Source organism: Ovis canadensis, chromosome 26, assembly GCF_042477335.2.
Source record: "Ovis canadensis isolate MfBH-ARS-UI-01 breed Bighorn chromosome 26, ARS-UI_OviCan_v2, whole genome shotgun sequence".
Taxonomy (NCBI): domain Eukaryota; kingdom Metazoa; phylum Chordata; class Mammalia; order Artiodactyla; family Bovidae; genus Ovis; species Ovis canadensis.
The window spans coordinates 17,598,479-17,622,010 of NC_091270.1; the positions used below are offsets into that span (position 1 = coordinate 17,598,479).

The 23,532-nt window shown below is 45.0% G+C and overlaps 1 protein-coding gene across 1 annotated transcript; it reads left to right on the forward strand.

Moving 5' to 3' along the window:
- Positions 1-756: 756 nt before the first annotated feature.
- LOC138430796 (CUB and sushi domain-containing protein 1-like) lies at positions 757-14,342 on the forward strand. The gene is made up of 8 exons (XM_069572820.1): positions 757-799; positions 3,465-3,638; positions 4,368-4,550; positions 9,236-9,412; positions 10,040-10,219; positions 12,712-12,885; positions 13,342-13,515; positions 13,592-14,342. The coding sequence occupies exons 1-8, from the start codon at positions 757-759 to the stop codon at positions 13,627-13,629; spliced, it is 1,143 nt and encodes a 380-aa protein (XP_069428921.1). The 3' UTR covers positions 13,630-14,342.
- The last annotated feature ends 9,190 nt before the right edge of the window (positions 14,343-23,532 follow it).

Here is a 23,532-nt window from a genome sequence, read left to right on the forward strand (position 1 = left end):
CCTTCGGTCCTCCCCACCATTCTACACAGAACAAAGAAATCTCTCACCCGAAGGAGGAAAAAAACAAAAAAGGACGTTAAAGTTGATTATGCCCAGTTCCCAGCCGGTCCAGCCTCTGGCCCATCTTCAGAATTCCTTGCCCCAGCCCTTTAAGAGAGAACTACTCCCAACAACCTTGGAGAAGACCAGGCCCCCTTAAGACAGTAGATTTCCACGTATATGCCTACATACACGTACTCTTTTCTTGGGTTAGTGCAGCAGCTCACTAATCTGACTGCTGCCCCTTCTCGCCTCATTGAAGGTGATCTGATCCTGTGAAGGGCCGGTCTCCTTCTTCCGAACCTCGCCTTCTCTAGCTCCTTCCCCTACAGTCATCTTACAAACTTCCCAAAAGTTCACTTTCTCTGCAGTATGTCTCATTTATAAGTGTTGTTATTTAGTTTCTCAGTTGTGTCCAACTCTTTGTGACCCCCTGCACTGCAGCCCACCGGCCTCCTCTGTCCCCCTGGGATTCCCCAGCTGAGGACACTGGAGTGGGCTGCCATCCTCCCCTCCAGGGCTGTGACTAGAGCTGCGTGTAAACTGTGTGTCATGTGCTTCCCTCTGCGGTGGTGAACTGCTCCGACCCAGGCTTGGTGGGAAACGTGTCAGGCACCTGCACCAGAGCCTCCCCGGGGGTTTTGAGCATGGAGCGTCGTGTATCAGTATCGGTGCAAGAGGGGCTTCTACCTGCTGGGATCTTCCGCCCTCACCTGCATGGCGAACGGCCTGTGGGATCGCTCTCTGCCCAAGTGTCTGCGTGAGTGGGGGTCACCTGGGCTCTCATGCCGCAGAGCCCTGCAAGGACACTGCCAACACATGTGTTTTGTCTTTTTAAGTATTCAAAAAGGTATTGATTTTTTATTCTACCTGATCCCATTATAAATTGCATTAGTTTTTATGATATCTTTGAAGAAATCACCAAATACAACTCAAACTACTTTCAGGGAAGAAAGGCACGGGGTGCAGGCCGTTCACACACTGGTCCCAGAGGGCAAGGGACTCGGTCAGCTCTGCCTGGACCCTGCTGTCCCTGTATCCACTCGTCAGTGCTCGTTTCCTGCTTCAGCCAGGCAGGTGGGCAGATCGTCTGGTTCACCCAGGTGCCAGCAGCCTCCAGACTGTGCCTCTCGCAACACGCTGCCTCCCTGGGGACCCAGGTTCAGAGATACTGCAAACGGCTATAGTATGGAGTCTCCGTCTATGGACCAGTGTCTGTGGCTGGAAGCATGGAGCACTCTGGGGGCCTCATTTGTCTCATCAGCACTTCCGGGACAGTCCAGTGAGAGCCTGATAAAGAAGATGGCACCCTGGTTGGCCCTTCCTCCTGACCCTTAGGTTTAACCAAGAGGAGGAGCAGGGTGCTCCTCCGGGCAGACAGAATTACAGGTCACAGCTCTGGCTTCCCAGAAAACGTTATTAACAGTATGCAGATGAGCAAGGGCCGTTTTCTTTTTCACCCACTAGCTACATTATTACTTTCTTTCCCTTGAAATAGCTACTATCCTTGAGTTCAAAGAGAACCATCTTGTGTCTTGTTTAAACAGTCTGAAAATGAAGGAAAGGGAGTCACCCTCCTTGGTCCTTTAAAAATCAATCAGAAATAAAACAATTCTTAGAATCAAAATCTTTTTAGTATTCATTTTGTGTGCATAGAGGAAATGGGAAATGACAATTATATTATGAATTGAAATACTGAAAAAATGTGATAGTCCATTTTAGCCCTCATGATTACAGCGTTTTCTGTACATTTGCAGAATGGACTGGTGCCAGAGACTTTTCCTGCAAGTCAAGGTCCCTCAAAGCCCTTTGAATCTGCCTAGAAACCTGTATCAAATTCTAAGTGTAACAATACAGTTAATTCCTATGGAGAAAGAGAGCGATGCCTTTCAAAAACAAATGTACAAGCTTATATGACCAAAAACACCCACATCTATGAACGTGTTACAGTTCTCAGCATACGTTGTGTGTTCTGGTTTTCCGTGCCTTCACACATGGGACCTTTTCAGAGAAATTAATTTTATTTTCTCCCTAAAGATATACCTAGCCTCTTCCCCGGGCTCCCCGAGACTTCCATTAGTGGTTGTGATGATGCCCCTGTGCCCCAGACCTCCAGGAACCAGCTTTTCACTGATACCGTTTTCCCAGGTGGTGAGTTCCTGCCTCTGCTGTCCTGAGCCGCTGGAGTTGCCGGGACTTGGGAACAGGGCTCTCAGAGGAGTGCTTTGTTTTCACAGGCTCTGCAGTGGCTAGGCTAGCTTCCATCTCTATTTGTGCCGATTTTTTTTATTTATTTGGAACTGATCATTCACCAACCATGTCACTGATTCTGCTCTAGTTAGCTTCTTTTTAGGACTCTAGATAAACTCCTGTTCTCCGATGAGTGGATGTCAGGATGAGAGAGTGTCAGGGGAGGGCGAATGTGACTCAGGGGGCACTGGGGCCTTTCTGAAACCTGCCTCTCTGGTTGGTGTCGCTCTGTGGTTGCCGATGACCAAATGCAATCTCTCTTGGATGTAAAATCAGCTCCCTTTGGATCATTTCTGGCACCCTCAGTCCAGTTAGTTGTTTGAACATGGTATACTTGTTTTTTTTAGTGGTTAACCATAAAAATTTTGCACTTTACAAAAAGAGAGATAGAAGTCTTTACCATCCTGTTGTAATCTGGATTCTAGAATTTTCCTTTTTGAGGAATAATGATCAGATGATTGGCCTCATTTGGTATAAAGAAATAAATGGAATACTTGAGGAAAAAATAAATCAGTAATTTATTATTTTTTAACTTAAACATTTTATCCTCTATTTAAAAAATTAATAGAGGATATATGTATACATAGCTGATTCACTTTGTTGCACAGCAGAAACTAACATAATATTATAAAGCACCTAGATCCAATTTTAAAATACTAAAAAAAAGACATTTTAGATTGCCATGTATTCAAGGAAAAATTGTTAGAATGGTCTCTCTAGATGTGTAGTCTGGAAGAGGGAGATTTGACTGAGTTTTGTCCCCATGCAAAGCATACTAACTGAAGAAATACTGGGGATAGCTTTGCGGATCTGTGGTAGTCTCTACCATTTTTCTGAACACTGCTTACTTAGGATACAATTAAGGGAAGATGGAAAAACTTAGGTAGATGACTTTCTTTTTGAAAACTTCAATGTCAATTTCTACCTTCAGTAAAGCTACCTTAAAAAAAAAAAAAAAAAAAACGAACAAAAAGCTTCTCTGACGGACCCTTTCCTGGTCTTCAGTAATGTGTGAGGGAGGGTTGTCTGGAAGTTGATGCTCCTCATCCACAGGGTACCTGGGATGTGTTTTTGTTAATAGATGGTGACCATTTGAGTCTCTGAAGTACAGTGACCAACACAGCGCAGCATAACAGGAACAATGTGCTTATTGATTATTTTCTCTTCTTCTTAAGTGATATCATGTGGACACCCGGGCGTCCCTGCCGACGCCATACTCACAGGAGACCTGTTCACGTATGGGGCCGTGGTCCACTACTCGTGCCGAGGGAGCCGCAGTCTCGTGGGCGACAGCAGCAGAGCCTGCCAGGAGGACAGTCACTGGAGCGGAGCCCTGCCCCACTGCACAGGTGGGCTGGCGCGGGCAGTCGTCCACCGCGCGGACACAGACTGGCGGCACCCGTCTCCAAAGTGGTTACTAACCCATTCCAGCTGAGCACACCCCTGGCACACATCGCCGGCGTCTGCAGCTTCTTCTCTTTGAATGAATGCCTGTCCCAGCACGGTTTCTCCTGCTGGAGCCCCGGGAGCCTCCCACCCCTGACTAGGAAGCCTGCTCGCCTTGACTCAGCTGGGCCTCCCTTTTCTCTCCTGCTTCCTCTCAGTTCTTACATGTCTTTCCCATCTCCACCATCAACAATCACATCGGTCCTGTTTGGAAAAGAAATCATCTTAATTCTTCCATGAATGTTTCATAATAACTCAGTGGATCACACCTCTTACTTGATTCTTTTATTCCCAACACACCTTCCCCCATCTCCTTGTGGGCGTCCTCACCAGCATCTCCAGTGAGCAATTCCTGCACTCACTGTCCCCAGCGTTTTGTTTCTTCCAAAGAATATCAATTATTGTCACTACCATATTGTAATAAACTATTTTGATTTAATTACATGGAAACAATTTCTTAAGAGTCTTCTACTTTTGTGCTATCATAAAGAAAATCTTTCTTACAGGATTTCCGGAATGCTATGACTGTGATCATGTTTGATACACATTTACATAAAGTTTTATTCTCTTTAAATATAACAACTCTCTTTTAAACAGCATCGTCTATTGCCAAGTGTGTTTGTGTTCTGCAGGAAATAACCCTGGATTTTGCGGTGATCCGGGGACTCCAGCCCATGGGTCTCGGCTTGGAGAGGAGTTGAAGGCCAAGAGCCTCCTGCGCTTCTCTTGTGAAATGGGCTACCAGCTGCAGGGCTCGGCCGAGCGGACGTGTCTGCTCAACGGGTCCTGGTCAGGACTGCAGCCCGTGTGCGAGGGTGAGTGGGTCCCAGCCTGAGAGTCAGAGCTGCAGGTGGAAACCAGGTAGCTCACTCTGAAATGACCAGCGACGTTCTGCAACATCTTAACAGGTCATGCTGTTTCTACAATTAGCCTGTTTACCGCCCCCCCCCCCCCCCAAACATAAGAGAATCATCAGGAAGTCTTCTCCCGATGGCCGTCTCTGTGTGGTGCTCAGGGTGTTATGGCAGGTGAAGGTGCTATGAGCAGGGCAGGTCCTGACAGGGGCTCCCTGCTGCTGGACGTCATTTCATTCACATGTTATTTCCAGTCTGTCAGCGCCCTGGTCTTAATTTCTTGTACTTAAAAAAAAATTAATTAACCTATTTGACTGTATGGGGTCTTGGTTCCATCATGTGGGATCTAGTTCCCTGACCAGGGATCAAACCTGGGTCCCTTGCTTTGGGATCATGGAGTCTTAGCCACTGGACCACAAGGGAAGTCCCTCTGGCAAATTTAAACAGTGAGAAAACTAAAGGAGTTGAGAGGAAGTCATGTTTTCCGTAAAAATCTCTCTTTGTTGCTGGGGTACCACACTATGAGTTCTTTCCCAACAAAACATAAATGAATTCATTTATTTGATTAGGAGAGCTTAACTGGATTTCAATTCATGATGTACTTATCCCAGACTATGCAAAGTGCTTTTTAAATAGCATTTAGTTTATCAAAATGGTGTCATCACTGACTCAAAGGACATAAGTTTGAGCGAACTTCAGGACATGGTGAGGGTCTGGCATGCTACAGTCCATGGAGTTGCAAGGAGTCGGATGTAACTTAGTGACAAATTCAGAAATTCAGAGGGTTCCTATAAAATCTTTTTAAACTTTTCCCTTAAAATCTGTGTACAAAAAGAAGTTACTAAAATGTTTCAATGCTGAAAATATTTCTCAAATATGCAATGCTCCACAAAATTGGTTATTTCCAATTGCCTTGTACCTGGAAGAGGGTATGGCAACCCACTCTAGTATCCTTGCCTGGAGAATCCCCATGGACAGAAGAGCGTGGCGGGCTACAGTCGACGGCACAGAGTAGGACACTGCTGAGTGACTAAGCACAAGTGCATTAATTGCAGTTAACTGCAGTACAGAAATCATGGGAAGTTGTGTGAGTGAGAGTTCAATTACACTCAGAAAAGCCAGAAATGATGTCTAGGAATATATGACTAATCTCTTCCCACTCCTGCACACACACTTACAACTCTTAAAACTGGAGAATCTATTGCTTTCTGTTTGTTCTTGCTATCATAGGTCCTAATCTTTGGGGCACACATTATTTTCTGTAGAAATGGGGTTATCAGCAACTTTTCATTGCCACAAAGGTTAGCCGTGACCTATGTACTCAATCCCTTGACCAAGGTCATGCAATTCCTAATAAATTTAACTTCTCTGAATCTCATTAAAAAATATATTAGATCCTGATGGGATATTTCAATAAATTTTAAAAACAGGTTCATGAATTATAAGAAAAATATTTGAAAAATTCTTAAGCATCAAAAACCTTAAACTTCTGATAACTATTTTTATCACTTTAAATCATGTTTTGTTTTGTTAAGATCTAATCTTTGAATCACAGGCTCACTGACTTCACTTTTCAAATGGCTATATCTTACCAAGTTGTGTAAATGTAACTGCATCTTTGGGGTAACTCCTAATCCTCTTTCCCAGGAGATTATGATAAAGTTGACCTCTATTCATGTAATGGACATGTGATTAAAGTGATGATAATGAAAAGGAAAACACCAGTATGACTGTGTCTATACACGACGGTGGCATTTCACACTTAGTATGGCCTCCCAGGTGGCTCAGTGGTAAAGAACCCACCTGCCAATGCAGGAGACGCAGGATACGTGGTTTCAGTCCCTGGGTTGGGAAGATCTCCTAGAGGAGGAAATGGCAACCCACTCCAGTATTCTTGCCTGAAGAATCCCCACGGACAGAGGAGCCTGGCGGGCTGCGGTCCATGAGGTCACAAGAGTCAGACGAGACTGCGCATGCACACACATGTGTGATCTGACAGCAGGGAGCAATTATTTTATTGATTTTATAGTGAAGACACTACACGTTGAGAACTTGAATTGATCACTCACATTGATTTAACTTGTATGAGCAGAGATTCAAACCTACGACTAGCTCAGTTTAACAGCAATCATCCTAATACAGCATGCTAAGTGAGCAATATTGATACCAGTAAACAATAATGTGTATTTGGAATAAGTATGAGGCTACCTTATTACAAATTGAGTAAAAGACAATGATCTTTTACCAAAAGGAGGCACATTAACTAAATGTACTTTTAAAAAGATGCATTTAAAAAGGAATTTTAACTTTTAATTTTCAAAATATCTTGTTTTCTAGCATCCTTAAAATGTAATCTCTCGTTTTGCCTAAGTGTCAGTCTTTGTATGCCTTGAAACCTCAGGACCTTGATATAAAAACAGATATGCTGACCCTGTTTCTAATCTACACTTTCATAGGCAGGATCATCAATGAAAGCATCCCTGTCAGGAAAAAAAAAGTTAACCATGAATTTGACTGTATCAAATACAATATTAGAGGGGACTTTATAAACATCAGGGTGTCATTATTATGATGGACTTTCCTTTACTGACAATACATTTGTCTGTAAATTAAGTTGGGTATGTTTCAACAGTCACCTGCTTTATTTCAGCACTAGTCTTTCACAGGTCACTTTTGAAAACTGCTGCATAGATTTTAATATTCCGGATATGACTGGAATAGTGACACAAGTCTCTTTCGTTACAAGTTGGATCGATGCGATTCTTTGCTGGGTCAGGTTTGCACCCATACTCATGAACAGTAAGGGCGTAGGAAGCAATGGACCAATGTCTGTGGACTGGAGTAATGTTCTCGAATAGGCTTGGACTTTTGCTAAGTGAAATTTTAATTTATGTCACAGCCGTCAAAGGACTTGGAGCTTTAGAGGATGTTAGGTATCGTCTGCCTCAGGACTAGTAAATATATCTCATCTCAGATGTCAACCAAGAAACCACTGCATGATCTGGGTTAGAAGGGATTGTAAGTCCAAACCCAAACTCATCAGGGAAGAAGGTTGTAACTGATTAGTTATAGCTGACGTAGAAAAGTTAAAGTGTTAATTGCTCAGTTGTGTCCGACTCTTTGTGACCCAAGGAACTGTGTAGCCTGCTAGGTTCCTCTGTCCATGGGATTCTCCAGGCAAGAATACTGTAGTGGACTGCCATTTCCTTCTCTAGAGAGTTTTCCCAACCCAGGGATCTAAACATTACAAGCGGATCCTTTACTGTCTGAGCTACCAAGGAAGCATAGGCACAGGCATAAAATCACCAACAAGTATACTTTTTGTCAAACAAGATCTAGTCCGACCTGAGAGTTATGTGCATTTTTTAACATTATATGATAGAGAATTCATCAACTTCTATTATACTGACTTTTAGTTTGCAATCTGCTTTCTTCCATGTTTTTAAGAAGAATGTGTCTTTGTTCACAGGCTAAGTTTGAAAGCGGAACAACTAAATAGGCCAGAGTATTTCAAATATTTTGATCATTCTCAGAAAAGGGACTCATGATACATTGCTGGCATGAGAATTTACATTCTTTGTATGTCTGTCTATTGTGCATTATTGTGGGAGAATTAAGGAGGAAAAATAACCATCTTTATGGTAAATAGGTTCAATGAAAAAAGACAAAAAACCCGTAAAGGACTGAGATCATCACATTGATACACACCCAGAAGCTGCTGAGCTTCCCTGTTTGCTAAGGAAAGAACACACATGGCATACTCCGAGGGCAGACCTGCCTCACTGCCCATCCCAGCTGGTCTTCGTTCCTGTGTGTGATGACATTTGGAGAGATTAAGTTGCGGCCATTCTAAGCCAGTGGCACTAGTGTTAAAGAACGGCCTGCCAGTGCAGGAGGCGAAAGAGACTCAGGTTCTGTCCTTGGGTGGAGAAGATCCCCTGGGGCAGGGAATCGCAGTCCACTACAGTATTTTCGCCTGGAAAGTCCCTTGGACAGAGACAGCCTGGCAGGCTACAGTCCATGGGGTCGCAGAGTCAGACAGGACTGAGCACAAATACAGAGCTTTCATAGACGGGAGCAGGGCGCTACCTGCAGAAACAGCACAGACAGCTCTGACAGGCATCTGCAGGTGGGCCAGCAGTGGTCTCACCAGCGCCGTTCGGCTGTCTAAGTGCAGTCAGTCTTCAGTTCCAGGATCGGTTTGCTCCCGTCTCCTGGAGGCCAGTCCTCAGACTGTGGCAGCCTGTGTCGTGGCTACAGCCTGGTCGTCATGCATTAACTTCTCCACCTGGTAGGGGTTTCTGTTTCTGCAAAAGAGCTCACGGGACAGGCTCCCAGTTTTATCTATGGCCCTGGAGGAGGAACTATTAAAGGTCCTTGACTTAATGACTGAACTGTCTTTATTTTGTCTTGCTGGACTGCTTTCTTCGGTTCGGCATTTTCTCACTTCTCTGATTAAACTCATTGTTTGGCTACAGTTTCTCTACAGACGAAAGGCAGGCAGAGGATGTGGGGGTGGGGGGAGGACCACAGTGTCCTTCCGATGACTTTTTAAATAAATGAGCAGTCTGTTATGCAGATGGCCCTCGACCTCTCGAGCTTATCACGTGGTAACGGGTCTCCCCTGCTGTTCTGTCTCGCCACAGCTGTGTCCTGTGGGAACCCGGGGACGCCCACCCACGGCAAGATCATCAGCAGCGATGGCGTGGTGTTCTCCAGCTCGGTGGTCTACGCCTGCTGGGACGGCTACAGGACCTCAGGGCTGACCACTCGCCACTGCACCGCCAACGGGACCTGGACTGGCACGGCCCCCGACTGCACACGTGAGTGGCCACCGTCCTGGCCAAATCCAGGTCCCCACAGCGACTCGTACTTGACTGAGAAAAAGGAGTTGATTTTACAGAGGGCTGTATTGTTTAATCCTTAGGGAAAAAAGGATTATATCATATGTATGTTTGATAATATGACCACTTTCTAAGCACTTTTAGATTTTTCTTCACTTTCTTATTTATATGGTTAAAAATGCTTTGCCTGGTTGGTTGGGTTGGATATTACAAAACTGAGTTCAGAAAAGGCAAGGTTCCTCCTCTCTGTAGACCAGTTGGTCTGAAGGGAAATGGTGCAGAAGCCTGGTTCTCTGATCTCAGCCTGTCTCTCTGTCCTTGACTTTGTGGGGTGACCCCTCACGACATCTAGTTAAGGACAGAGCACAGATGACCGCTGTCATCCTCACAGACAGTTATCAGTGGAGTAGAAATAAGTGGTTCCAAACATGCAGCCTCCTGACTGCCAGCCAGCAAAACTGTCCCTGGAGATAGGCTGGTATTGCTGTGCTCAGCCAAGGCGTCATCGCTCTGAAAAGCAGCTTAAGGAGAGTCAAGCAGCCACCAGGAATAAGTCATCCCGTGATGATACTGTGTCTCTCCATTTGTCTGTTTTCTGCTAATTAGTCATCAGCTGTGGAGACCCAGGGACCCTGGCTAACGGCATCCAGTTCGGGACAGATTTCACCTTCAACAAGACTGTCAGCTACCAGTGCAACCCTGGCTACACCATGGAGCCTGCCACGCCCCCCACCATCCGCTGCACCAAGGACAGTACCTGGAATCACAGCAAACCGACCTGCAAAGGCGAGTCTCGGGGCTTCCCTTGTGCGTCACTCACATGTGGAGAGTCTTTATTGAGTTAACATTTTACATCAGTTTGCAAGCATCCGTGTAGACCTTCTATGTGCTCAGCATTCCTGTAAACTCATTCGCAAATATTAAGTCACTTCCTTTCTTACTACCTTAATCTTGGTTTTACAGCCTGGAGACTGACTCACAGAGAGCTGCAGTAAATTCTCAAGGTCGCAGGTGGTGTCTTGGAGACATCGGGCTTCAGGGACAACTCTGGAGCCTGTGCTGTGAACCCAGCTCTGCTGTCTCGGTGTGCGTGGCTGTGTTGAGTCTGTGGCCGTCATCACGGGGTTGGAGAGGTGGGTCAGAGCCCATCATCAGATAGGGCAGAACAGTGGCAGAGCCTGCCAGTGTCCAGATGCCTGGTGGGCCTTGGTCGCTGAGACTAAGGAAGCCCCACCATGAGGAGGGAGTACAGGGAGGTTTCCGACTTGGCCGGTGGACTTTCCAGGGAGAGAGCAAGCAGGAGGAAGGGGTCTGGAGGAAGTAGGGGGGCTGGCGGACCGCTGATGCAGGGCTGATCTGCAGGGTGAGCATCTCCACCAGCTCCAGAGGGAGCTGCAGGCCTTCTCGGCTGGGCGGGAGGGGCAGGGGCAGGAGAGGGCATGGAGGCCGGCAGTGACCACACAGGAGAAAGGGGCGCCTTATCGTCGTTAGACGAGGGACGGGGGAGAGCTGAGAGCTGGAGTAGCAGGAAACCTCAGGAGGAAGGTGCATCCTGTCGAGTCTTGTGAGGTCAGAGGAGGCCCCATCCCGAGGGCCGTTTACCCCCTTCTGGCCTGGGCGGTTTGAGCACATCCTGGTTTCCTCCCATCAGAGGGTGAGGAGCCCTGTCTCGTGTCCTTCTTTCCAGCTGCAGTTATTATTGCCGTGCAGCTCTGTGGCAGGTGCTAAGAGGGTGTTTAACGCAGCTCACGCTGTCCTGGTGGGAGCATTCTAGTCCAGTGAGTGTGTCCGTGGTGCTTATCCCTAGAACGTCTGATCTCTGGGCTTCAGATACATTTGTGTCGATCTGGTCCCTCTGGTTAGTGTCTGTTGGATTAACAAGCCTTCCACAGCCAGCCAGGCCCTCACGGAGGAGACCTCTCTCTCCTCCCGCTGGCCACCCTGTCCACTCCTCCCTGGAGCCACGTCACTCATCACTGTTCCCACCTGGGGGCCTTGTCACCTGGTGTCGACCTGTCTATAGACTGTTCCCCGTCTTCACTTAGGGGTTCTGCAGAAATCTTTGTTGAATAAGTGGATAGATGGAGAGAAGGTGAATGGCAAGAGGAGGGCCCGTTTCCAGCCTCCGGATGTGCACGTGTGGTTGTGTCTGTGTGTCTTTCTCACGTGAGAAAGTGTGAGCACCCGTGAGAAAGTGCAGGTGAGGAAATACAGCTAAGTCTCCTCTCCCATCGCCTTCCGTGCCCAGACTGTCAGAGGCAAACCTCCTCCAGTGTGAAGTCTCGGAGCTCTTGGGTCTTCAGGGAGCTCTTAGACCAGGCGTCACAGAATAATGGCTGGAGTGGGCCAGGCAGACACCAGCACCAGTGGGCAAGTCACTCCTGGGAAGAGTGCTCTCCCTCGAAGCCCCTGGATGTGACAGGACCCTGGCAAAGTGGTTTCCTACAGGGTCTTGCCAACCACCCAAGTGTTAGTGCTCAGTTCTTCAGCAAGTGCATCAGCAGCCTGTGTATGTCTTTTGGAAACTATATGCTGCTGCTGCTACTGCTGCTGCTAAGTCGCTTCAGTCGTGTCCGACTCGTGCGACCCCATAGACGGCAGCCCACCAGGCTCCCCCATCCCTGGGATTCTCCAGGCAAGAACACTGGAGTGGGTTGCCATTTCCTTCTTCAATGCATGAAAATGAAGTCGCTCAGTCATGTCCGACTCCTAGCGACCCCATGGAGCCTACCAGGCTCCTCCGTCCATGGGATTTTCCAGGCACTATATGCTACGTTTATATAATGAAAAAAGTACAGTTAGAGAAATTCTTACCATCTGTGTATATAAACTCAAACATTTGTACTGACATCATAGGACCACATTATGACTGGATTTGCCTCTGGTAAGGGCGTGGCAACCCACTCTAGGATTCTTGCCTGGAGAATCCCCATGGACAGAGGAGCCCGGGGGGCTGCAGTCCATGGGGTCACAACGAGTCGGACACACATAGAAAGACATCAGTGGAACAGCATTCTTTCTTTCTTGGTCTCATACACACTGAGACTGTTGTCTACTCCACTTTCATGGTATGGAATGTTTTGACTTTGCTTTTGTAGACTTGATCTAAATTAATGAGGAAATACTGGAGTAAAGTTTTATTCTTTTGATTTACTCACTTCCTCAGTAATTTTGCGACTAAAAAATTTGGCCCCTTGTAGATGTCATTTGCAATGACACTGGGGCATTGTGTTGTGGTGGAAACTCTAGACTGTTGAATCCTGTTTGTTCTCTGACAGCCGTCACGTGTGGCCAGCCTCCTCCGGTCCAGGACGGGAAGGTGGAAGGAACGGACTTCCGCTGGGGTGCCAGCATCAGCTACAGCTGCGCCCACGGCTTCCAGCTCTCCCAGCCCGCCATCCTCTCCTGCGAAGGCCGAGGGGTCTGGAAAGGCGAGATCCCCCAGTGCCTGCGTAAGTCCTCGGGAGCACAGACCATGGCACACAAACCTCGGGCTGTAGTCTAAGGAGGAGAGTCTGGGGGACTCGTAGCCAGGGTGCAATAGGTTAAAGACTCCACGTTTGAGACCCGCTGCCCAAGGGCAGATTCTGTGCTTTTCTTCATCGCTGATTCCTAAGGATTTAAAGTGTATGTGCTTTGTGACCCATTGGACTATGGCCCTCTAGGATCCTCTGTCCATGGGCTTCTCCAGGCAAGAAGACTGGAACGGGTTGCCATTTCCTTCTCCAGGGGATATTCCCTACCCAGGGATCGAACCTGCGTCTCCTGCATTGCAGGCTGATTCCTTACCCACTGAGCCTTCTGGGGCTTAATGGGAAGATTTAATGGAAAGCAGTTAGAGAAGTTGAATAGACTAACGTGACCCAGGGGCACAGACTGTGCACTGACCTCCTGCTTGTCTTCTCTAGCTGTGTTCTGTGGGGACCCCGGCACCCCTGCCGAGGGGCGCCTCAGCGGCAAGAGCTTCACCTACAGATCCGAAGTCTTCTTCCAGTGCAAGTCGCCCCTCCTCCTGGTGGGGTCGTCCCGGAGAGTCTGCCAGGCAGACGGCACCTGGAGTGGCGTCCAGCCCACCTGCATCGGTAATGATGGCAAGACAGCCCTGGGGGTGGGGAGAGGGCGTTTCATTCTAAAGCTGGAGCATTTGTGGGCACACAGGTGATGCTCTCCTGCGAGATGCTCTGTGCAGGCGCTGACCAGCCACGCTGATGGCAGGCTCTTTTAAATCCTGCCGCGAAGCCTGGAGTTGACGTCGACAAGTCATTTAAAAACAGCTCCTAGACTCTCTTACCCTGGCAGCCCCCTCTCTGCCCACGTCAGCTGACAACCACGATCTTCAGGGGAAAGACCAGTTTGCTGAAGATCTCACTGTTGCCGTGGCACCAGAAGGGCCCCCCACTTCAGAGCCTGACACCCTCTCCCCCAGCCCACCCCCGCTCCCCAGTAAACCACCTGCTCTGTCAGCCACGGCTGAAAGGGCTACAGGGTCAAGCGAGCTCTGTTGACCTTCCAACATGAAGTGAAACGTACAAGTTAAAAGATTCTCTGCATGACCTAAACCCTTCATTTTTAGACTAAATCTCTGTCTCTTAGGAAGGGTTCAGGTGGAAATTATACTGGTCGACAGTCACTGCGTCAGTGACACAGGAACCAGGACCCTTCCCTGCCTCCCTCCCAGCCTCCCTCCACCTTGTCCTGCAGACTAAGTGAGTGATGGCCGCCGCTCCGCGCACCCTGCTTCCCCGAGCAGGAGAGGGCCTTCTGCACACACGCAGCAGGCAGGGAATGACTTCTATCCCTGGGTGTTTTCTAACAAAGTAAATATCTACTTAAAAATACAGTGTCAACAATAATTTCTTTGAAACACTGCTCTTTCTAATAAAAGTTTACTGCCATTGGGCTAAAACTATTGCTTTGCTTTCAGTTCAATTCAGTTCAGTCGCTCAGTTGCGTCCGACTCTTTGTGACCCTATGAATTGCAGCACGCCAGGCCTCCCTGTCCATCACCAACTTCACCCAAACTTTTGTCCATTGAGCCGGTGATGCCATTCAACCATCTCATCCTTGGTCGTCCCCTTCTCCTCCTGCCCCCAATCCCTCCCAGCATCACAGTCTTTTCCAGTGAGTCAACTCTTCGCATGAGGTGGCCAAAATACTGGAGTTTCAGCTTTAGCATCAGTCCTTCTGAAGAACACCCAGGACTTGATCTCCTTTAGGATGGACTGGCTGGATCTCCTCGCAGTCCAAGGGACTCTCAAGTCTTCTCCAATACCACAGTTCAAAAGCATCAATTCTTCGGCACTCAGCTTTCTTCACAGTCCAACTTTCATAGCTATTTCTGAAAAACTAAAAAAAAAAAAAAAAAAGTTTTCTTCTCTTCCCAATAGGTTAGTTTCTCTTGAAAACATACTTTTTAAAAGTTACCATTTTGTTTTCCCATCAGCAGCTGGAGAGCTGCCGTACTGAAGCCACTCATTGATTGCTGAAGTACTATAATTTTTTAGAAAAATATCTGTTGGTCTACCATATGCTTTTATTTTGAAGCATTAAGTATATTCCCCATTTTGAAATCTTGAGGAAAATTAATTTAAGACATTTAGAATAACAGATGACCAAATGAGATGGCAATTAATTAAATCAAAAAATAAAAGGTCATAATAGGTAATTATTGAAGATTATATATCATTAACCAACCAATACAGTTATGTCAGTAGAGAAAAATTAAACCAGAGAATGGAGAAGCCTGTGCTTCTTCTGACATAGAAAATAATATTCATAGCAATTTAGAGTCTGATAAAGCAGTAAAGATTAACAGCTAAAGAAGTCAGAAAAAAGATGAAAATAGCAATTGAATTTTTTAACTTTCTTGCAAAACATCTTGCCCACTTGTCAAAACACAATTTTCTGAATTCTGAAAGGCCTTTTAGTGAAAATATTAGAATTTCTGTAACAACCATATCTGGTTCTGATTTTTTTTTAATTGTGAGTTTCAGATCCTGCTCATAACACCTGCCCAGACCGTGGTACTCCACAGTTTGGAATACAGAAGAGCTCAGGAGGATATGAGGCATTCCATTTTTATTTTACTAAGTTTTCCATGTCAAAATGTAATTGAACTTAGATATACATGTGTTTATGTAGCATATCTGATTCATGTTACATTTGCCCAAATATAGTCCATTCAGAGAGGATTTCTGCTTATTATTTTAACTGTTAGAACTGTGACAACTGTCTCTTACTCACACAGGATTAATTGGTATATGCATTTCTGTTTGAAAGCATGCATATTTCTTTCTGTCAGCTGAATTGACACAGCAAATCTCAAATCAGGGTGATTTTCCATTGATTCACATAAGAAGACCCCACTTGGTGACCAGACAGAATAGGTGAATAACATTAAATTCCAGAGACAAAAACAGAAGAAAATGCCTTCAAAGTACATTAACACGAGTATCAGAGAAATACCTGAAGATGGAAAGTACAGAAGCTTGAAATAAAATATTTCACCATCTTAAGCAACTGAGTGACTTCAGGCTCTCTGATCAGATGGCTTTGAAAGCCAGCGCTAAACATACACACTGCTTTCAGGTTGCTGCTCCCGTTCACTGAGAATAGCAGTCTCTCTTCAGCCACTTCCCCTCCTTTCTCCTGAAGTGTGGACTGTCCTCATTTGATTGCCCTGATGTCACCCTGGCTCCTCCTGGCAGCCTTGGCTCCCTCTGCAAGGACAGCCTCACAGGTCCCCAGGGCTAAATCTAGCGCATTTTATGCAGGGTCTCATGTGTGGCCTTACAGCTTCAGGTAACATTTTCTGGCATATGCTGAACATAGTGCAATACCAGAAAATACAAGATGTGGGTGTTCTCACTAACTCACCGTGAGAAACCCAAGTTGTGGTCATTCCTGGTTCCAAAGATCCCTAACTCGCCTGCATGTGGCCTGTGGTAAGTGAAGCTTCATGACGATTGCTTTTGGTGACGCAGTCCTGTGATTTGCTGCGGGAAGCTAATCGGGAGGGGGGAGCCCACCATTCCCCTTATGACACAGTAGTTACACTATCCTGGAAAACAGGTTGGACCCAAGGCCAGATTTACTAACCATTTTAAAACCCAGATGCCATCTTTTAAAGAGATGACTGAGACCATCAGAAGAATAGTTCTGGAGGATTCTACGATGGAGTCCTTGTCAATCTCCAAGCCAGTTCCCGAAAATGCTGAATTAACTTGCTAACAAGCACTAATTGCTTAGAATAGGACTTGTTGTTTAGTCTCAACGTCATGTCTGACTCTTGCGACCCTAGGGACTGTAGCCCGCCAGGCTTCTCTGTCCATGGGGATTCTCCAGGCAAGAACACTGGAGTGGGTTGCCATTTCCTCCTCCAGGGGATCTTCCCGACCCAGGGATCGAACCCAGGTCTCCTGCACTGGCAGGTGGACCCTTTACTGCCAAGCCACCTGGGAAGCCCAGAATAGGACTAGCAGAGGGGAAAAAAACAGAAAAGGAAAAGAAAATTATCACAAACTAAAGAGAGACAAGGCTAAAACTAAAGAAAAAAGGTATACATTTGTGACACAAATAAACTGCTTCTAAATAATCATGAGTCACTGTATCTAAGACCTCACATGATCCATTGAACAACCTGTACTGTGTCTAACACTGCCAAGCAGGAGATGTGGGTTTGATCCCTGAGTTGGAAAAATCCCCTTAGAAGGAAATGGCAGCTTAATCCAGTATTCTTGTGTGAGAAATACCTTGGACAGAGGAGCTTGGCAGGCTGCAGTCCATGGGGTCACAAAACAGTTGGACACAACTGAGCAACTAAACAAGAACAGGGGTGTCTGGCACTGTGACCCGCATTTTACACACGCACGTTGACTCAGGCCTGACCCCGGAGCTGCTTCCAGCGGGAGTGTGTCCATGCCACCTCTGAGCTTGCTGCTGGCTCTCCCCTCCAGGTTGGAAGCGTGGTGTTTTTCCGGTGCCGAAAAGGTTACCACGTCCAAGGCTCTACAACTCGAACTTGCGGGGCAAACCTGACATGGAGCGGCATCCAGACAGAGTGCATCCGTAAGTGTGACCCTGTGCAAGGGCAGGGCCTGTCCGCTCTCCAGCAGCTGGAAGGATTCACCTTCCTGAGAAACAGTGAGGGGCTTATTTTTGTTTGCTTTCCATTCCCTAAACTCATTTCTCAGAGTCTTATCCCCTAGAAGCAGCAGCAGCAGCACCCAGAGTTGGCTGAAGTTCGAATCTTGAGTCCCATCCTGCACACTCCTGCGGTATCTGAGGCTCTGGGGGCCAGGGGCAGGTCGGGTGAGGAGGAGCAGGGGGACCCCAGTCTGTAGTCCCCAGGCACCCCCGGTGATACCCAGGCCCCAAAGCCTGAGAAACTGTCCTTAACCAAAGACCGGTGAGTAACATGCTGGTTAACATCACTGAGAGAAAACAGGCATGTGTCCTGCTCCCCTAGGAAGTTCACCTCAGGCCACTAAAGACCATGCGACTCCTCAGAGCATTGATACAGGGGCTTAAACTGTTCTTTTTGGAGTCTATATGAATTGATAATTCAAATACTTAGGACCAAGTTTTGTTTTGTGATTTAATCATGAGAATTAGGAGAAATGTAATGATTAGTAATCAGCCTTTCATCCTCTACCAATCTGGGGCAACGTAGTATCTAACTCTTACTAGGTTAGCTATATACAAGGATCTTCTGTGTATGTATGTTGTGAATTTTGTGTATTTATGTATCAGTATTTATTTCAAAGCTATCATCTCTAGTCTAAATATCTACATGAATTCTCTATGTGAATATTATACAGAGATATCACACATACATGCATGTATATGTATGTATATACATAGGTGTCTGTGTGTGTGTGTGGAGCTTGCTAACATTAGGTCTTTATTACCTTGAAAATTTGGAGAAGGAAATGGAAATGCCTCCAGTATTCTTGCCTGGGAAATCCCATGGACAGAGGAGGCTGGCAGGCTACAGTCTATGGGGGTCACAAGAGTCGACCTAGCAACTAAACTACCACCACCTTCAAAGTCTGTCAAAGTGAAAAATATTACAATACTTAAAAAGATTGCATTAGTGACATTAATCATATAAACTTGTTTTATAATACTTGGCCAAGTCCTATATTTGAGATGTAAATGTGCACTCTATAAAGAATGATAACTTATTTGAGATCAAGCAGGGCTTCCCAGGGGGCGCTAGTGGTAAAGAACCCACCTGCCAGTACAGGAGACATAAGTAAGTGACATGGGTCTGATCCCTGGGTCAGGAAGATCCCTGGGAGGAGGGCATGGCAACCCGCTCCAGTATTCTTGCCTGGAGAATCTCATGAACAGAAGAGTCTGGCGGCTACAGTCCATAGGGTCACAAATAGTTGGACATGACTGAAGCAATTTAGCACAGCACACACACAGCACAGCATGTTACAACCTTGGGAGTCCCCTGGTGGCTCAGCAGTAAACAATCTGGCTGCTAATGCAGGAGACAAAGGTTCGATTTCAGGGTGGGAAGGACTCCTGTGGAAGGAAATGGCAACCCACTCCAGTATTCTTGCTTGGAAAATCCCATGGAGAGAGAAGCCTGGCAGGGTACAGTCCATGGGGTCACAAGAGTCAAACACAACTTAGCAACTAAACAATGAAAACAATTACAACCTTATTTACTCCTAAATGATATTTTTAAAGGAAATAAGAATCTATATTTCAATTAACTTTCTAAACACAGTGGATTTTGACCAAAATTAATTATTCATTTAACTGAGCAGTAAATTTTCTAGTTGCCACTGGACAAAAATCAAAGCATATTTTAAAGTACACATTAATCTGTGTTTAAAGTACTGCTCTTTTAAGGAAATTTAACATATCATTTATGTTAGTTAAATAATAACCATAACTAAATAATAACCATATTATTTAGTGTTAGTTGCTCAGTCATGTCCAATTCTTTGCAGCCCCATGGACTGTGGCCCGCCAGGCTCCTCTGTCCAAGGAATTCTCTAGGCAAGAATACTGGAGTGAGTAGCCATTCCCTTCTCCAGGGGATCATCCTGACCCAGAGATTGAACCTGGGTCTCCTGCATTGCAAGCAGACTGTTTACCACCTTAGCCACCAGGGAGGCCCCATTTATCTTAACAGCATGTCAGAAGTGTTTAAAGCTATGATTCCTAAATTTATATAACATAATTACATACACATGTGTATGCAAAGAAGGAGACTAGATAGATAGATGATAAATAGAAGACAGATAGAGACAGAGAAGGAGAGAGTAAGGGACGGGTAGGGGGAGAGGAAGAGAGAGACCTGGCAACACCAAGGCTCTGCTGTGCTGTAAGCTGCAGAGACCAGAATGTCAGTGATCTGTAAAGCTCCCGTATTCTCTATTTTAAATGGTAAACTAACCTTATAGCCATTTCCATCTCTTTCTCTGTATTTCCTTTGATACATATGCTTAGGCTCCAATGGACTCACTAATGGACTAAATCCCATTTCAGCTCACGCCTGCTGCCAGCCTGAAACGCCAGCCCATGCAGATGTGAGAGCCATCGACCTCCCCACCTTTGGCTACACCTTGGTGTACACCTGCCATCCGGGGTTCTTCCTAGCAGGTGGATCTGAGCCAAAATTCTAAGAAACAGAATCCAACAACATATTAAAAAGATCACACATCATAACCAAGTGGGTTTTATCCCAGGTATGCAAGGATTCTTCCATATTTACAAATCAATCGATGCGAATCACCATATTAACAAAATGAAAGATAAAATCCATATGATTATCTCAACAGCTACAAAGAAAGCTTTTGACAAAATTCAACACCCATTAATGATAAAAACTCTCCAGAAAGTAGGCACAAAAAGAACACACCTCAACACAATAAAAGCCATCTATGATAAACCCACAGCAAAGATTATCCTCAATAGAAAAACACTGAAAGCATTTCCTCTAAAATCAGAAATAAGACAAGGGTGTCCACTCTCACCGTGGGGATGGTCCTGATCCTTTGTCTCCTGTACAATGTCACACACCTCATTCCATAGTTCATCACGCACTCTATCTATCAGATCTAGGCCCTTAAATCTATTTCTCACTCTCACCACTACTATTCAACATAGATTTGGAAATTCTAGCCAACAGCAATCTGAGACGAAAAAGAAATAAAATGAATCCCGATTGGAGAAGACATGACCCTATACATAGAAAACCTAAAGACATGACCAGAAATTACTAGAGCCAATCAGTGAATATAGTAAAGCTGCAGGATACAAAATTAATCCACAGAAGTCCCTTGGATTCCTATAGACTAACAATGAGAAAACAGAAAGAAAAATTAAGGAAACAATCCCATTCACCATTGAAATGAAAAGAATAAAATAGTTAGGAATAAATTTACCTAAAGAAACAAAAGACCTATATATAGGAAACTGTAAAACACTGATGAAAGAAATCAAAGACGTCACAAATAGATGGAGAAATATACCATGCTCATGGATCAGATGAATCAATTTAGTGAAAATGAGTATACTACCCAAAGAAATCTATAGGTTCAAAGCAATCCCTATCAAGCTACCAACAGTATTTTTCACAGAACTAGAACAAATAATTTCACAGTTTGTATGGAAATACAAAAAACCTCGAATAGCCAAAGCAATCTTGAGAAAGAAGAACAGAACTGGAGGAATCAACCTGCCTGACTTCAGGCTCTACTACAAAGCCACAGTCATTAAGACAGTATGGTACTGGCACAAAGACAGAAATATAGATCAATGGAACAAAATAGAAAGCCCAGAGATAAATCCACACACCTATGGACACCTTATCTTTGACAAAGGAGGCAAGAATATACAATGGAGAAAAGACAACCTCTTTAACAAGTGGTGCTGGAAAAACTGGTCAACCATCTATAAAAGAATGAAACTAGAACATTTTCTAACACCATACACAAAAGTAAACTCAAAATGGATTAAAGATCTAAATGTAAGATCACAAACTATAAAACTCCTAGAGGAAAAATAGGCAGAACACTCTCTGATATAAATCATAGCAAGATCCTCTACGACCCACCTCCCAGCAATGGAAATAAAAGCAAAAATAAACAAACGGGACCTGAGTAAACTTAAAAACTTTTGCACAACAAAGGAAAATATAAACAAGGTGAAAAGGCAGCCTTCAGAATGGGAGAAAATAACAGTAAACGAAACAACAAAGAATTGATCTCCAAAATATCCAAGCAGCTCATGCAGCTCAATACCTGAAAAATAACCCAATTAAAAAATGGGTCAAAGAAAAACAGACATTTCTCCAAAGAAGACAGATGACTAACAAACACATGAACAGATGTTCAACATCATTCATTATCAGAGAAATGCAAATTAAAACCACAATGAGGTACCACCTCACGCTAGTCAGAATGGCTGCCATCAAAAAGTCTACAAACAATTAATGCTACAGAGGGCGTGGAGAAAAGGGAACCCTCTTACACTGTTGGTGGGAATGCCAACTAGTACAGCCACTATGGAGAAAAGTGTGGAGAATCCTTAAAAAACAGGAAACAGAAAAAGAACTGCCATACCACCCAGCAATCCCACTGCTGGACATACTCACTGAGGAAACCACAATTGAAAGAGACATGTGTACCCCTTTACTTATTGAGCCCATCTTTGCATGAAGTGTTCTCTTGGTATCTCTGATTTTCTTGAAGAGATCTCTCGTCTTTCCCATTCTATTGTTTTCCTCTATTTCTTTGCACTGATCACTGAGGAAGGCTTTCTTATCTCTCTTTGCTCTTCTTTGGAACTCTGCATTCAAATGGGTATATCTTTCCTTTTCTCCTTTGCTTTTTGCTTCTCTTCTTTTCACAGCTATTTGTAAGGCCTCCTCAGACAGCCATTTTGCTTTTTTGCATTTCTTTTTCTTGAGGATGGCCTTGATCCCTGTCTTCTGTACAAGGTCACGAACCTCTGTCCATAGTTCTTCAGGTACTCTATCAGATTTAATCCCTTGAATCTATTTGTCATTTCCACTGTATAATCGTAAGGGATTTGATTTAAATCATACCTGAATGGTCTAGTGATTATCTCTACTTTCTTCAATTTAAGTCTGAATTTGGCAATAAAGACCTTATTATCTGAGCCACAGTCAGCTCCTGGTCTTGTTTTTGCTGACTGTATAGAGCTTCTCCATCTTTGGCTGCAAAGAAAATAATCTGATATCAGTATTGACCATCTGGCGATGTCCATGTGTAGAGTCTTCTCTTGTGTTGTTGGAAGAGGGTGTTTGTTATGATCAGTGTATTCTCTTGGCAAAACTCTATTAGTCTTTGCCCTGCTTCATTCTGTACTCCAAGGCCAAATTTGCCTGTTACTCCAGGTGTTTCTTGACTTCCTACTTTCACATTCCAGTCCCCTATAATGAAAAGGACATCTTTTTGGGGTGTCAGTTCTAGAAGGCCCTGTAGGTCTTCACAGAACCGTTTAACTTCAGCTTCTTCAGCATTACTGGTTAGGGCATAGACTTGGATTACCATGATACTGAATGATTTGCCTTGGAAACAAACAGAGATCATTCTGTAATTTTTGAGTGTATCCAAGTACTGCATTTTGGACTCTTCTGTTGACTATGATGGCTACTCCATTTCTTCCAGGAGAAACGCCAGGCTGGATAAAGCACAAACTGCAATCAAGATTGCTGAGAGAAATATTAATAACCTCAGATATGGAGATGACACCAACCTTATGGCAGAAAGTGAAGAACTACTAAAGAGCCTCTTGATGAAAGTGAAAGAGGAGAGTGAAAAAGTTGGTTTAAAGCTCAACATTCAGAAAACTAAGATCATGGCATCTGGTCCCATCACTTCATGGCAAATAGATGGGGAAACAGTGAGAGACTTTATTTTGAGGGGCTCCAAAATCACTGTAGATGGTGACTGCAGCCATGAAATTAAGACACTTACTCCTTAGCAGGAAAGTTACGACTAACCTAGATAGCATATTAAAAAGCAGAGACATTACTTTGCCAACAAAGGTCCAACTAGTCAAGGCTATGGTTTTTCCAGTAGTCATGTATGGATGTGAGAGTTGGACTA

Bases quoted from the DNA above. Each gene is read 5' to 3' on its own strand.
- LOC138430796 (XM_069572820.1), top strand. From the start codon at position 757: ATGGCGAACGGCCTGTGGGATCGCTCTCTGCCCAAGTGTCTGC. The intron at 800-3,464 runs GTGAGTGGGGGT...CTTCTTCTTAAG, and splicing joins CTCTCTGCCCAAGTGTCTGC to TGATATCATGTGGACACCCG. The intron at 13,516-13,591 runs GTAATGATGGCA...GTGGGCACACAG, and splicing joins CGTCCAGCCCACCTGCATCG to GTGATGCTCTCCTGCGAGAT.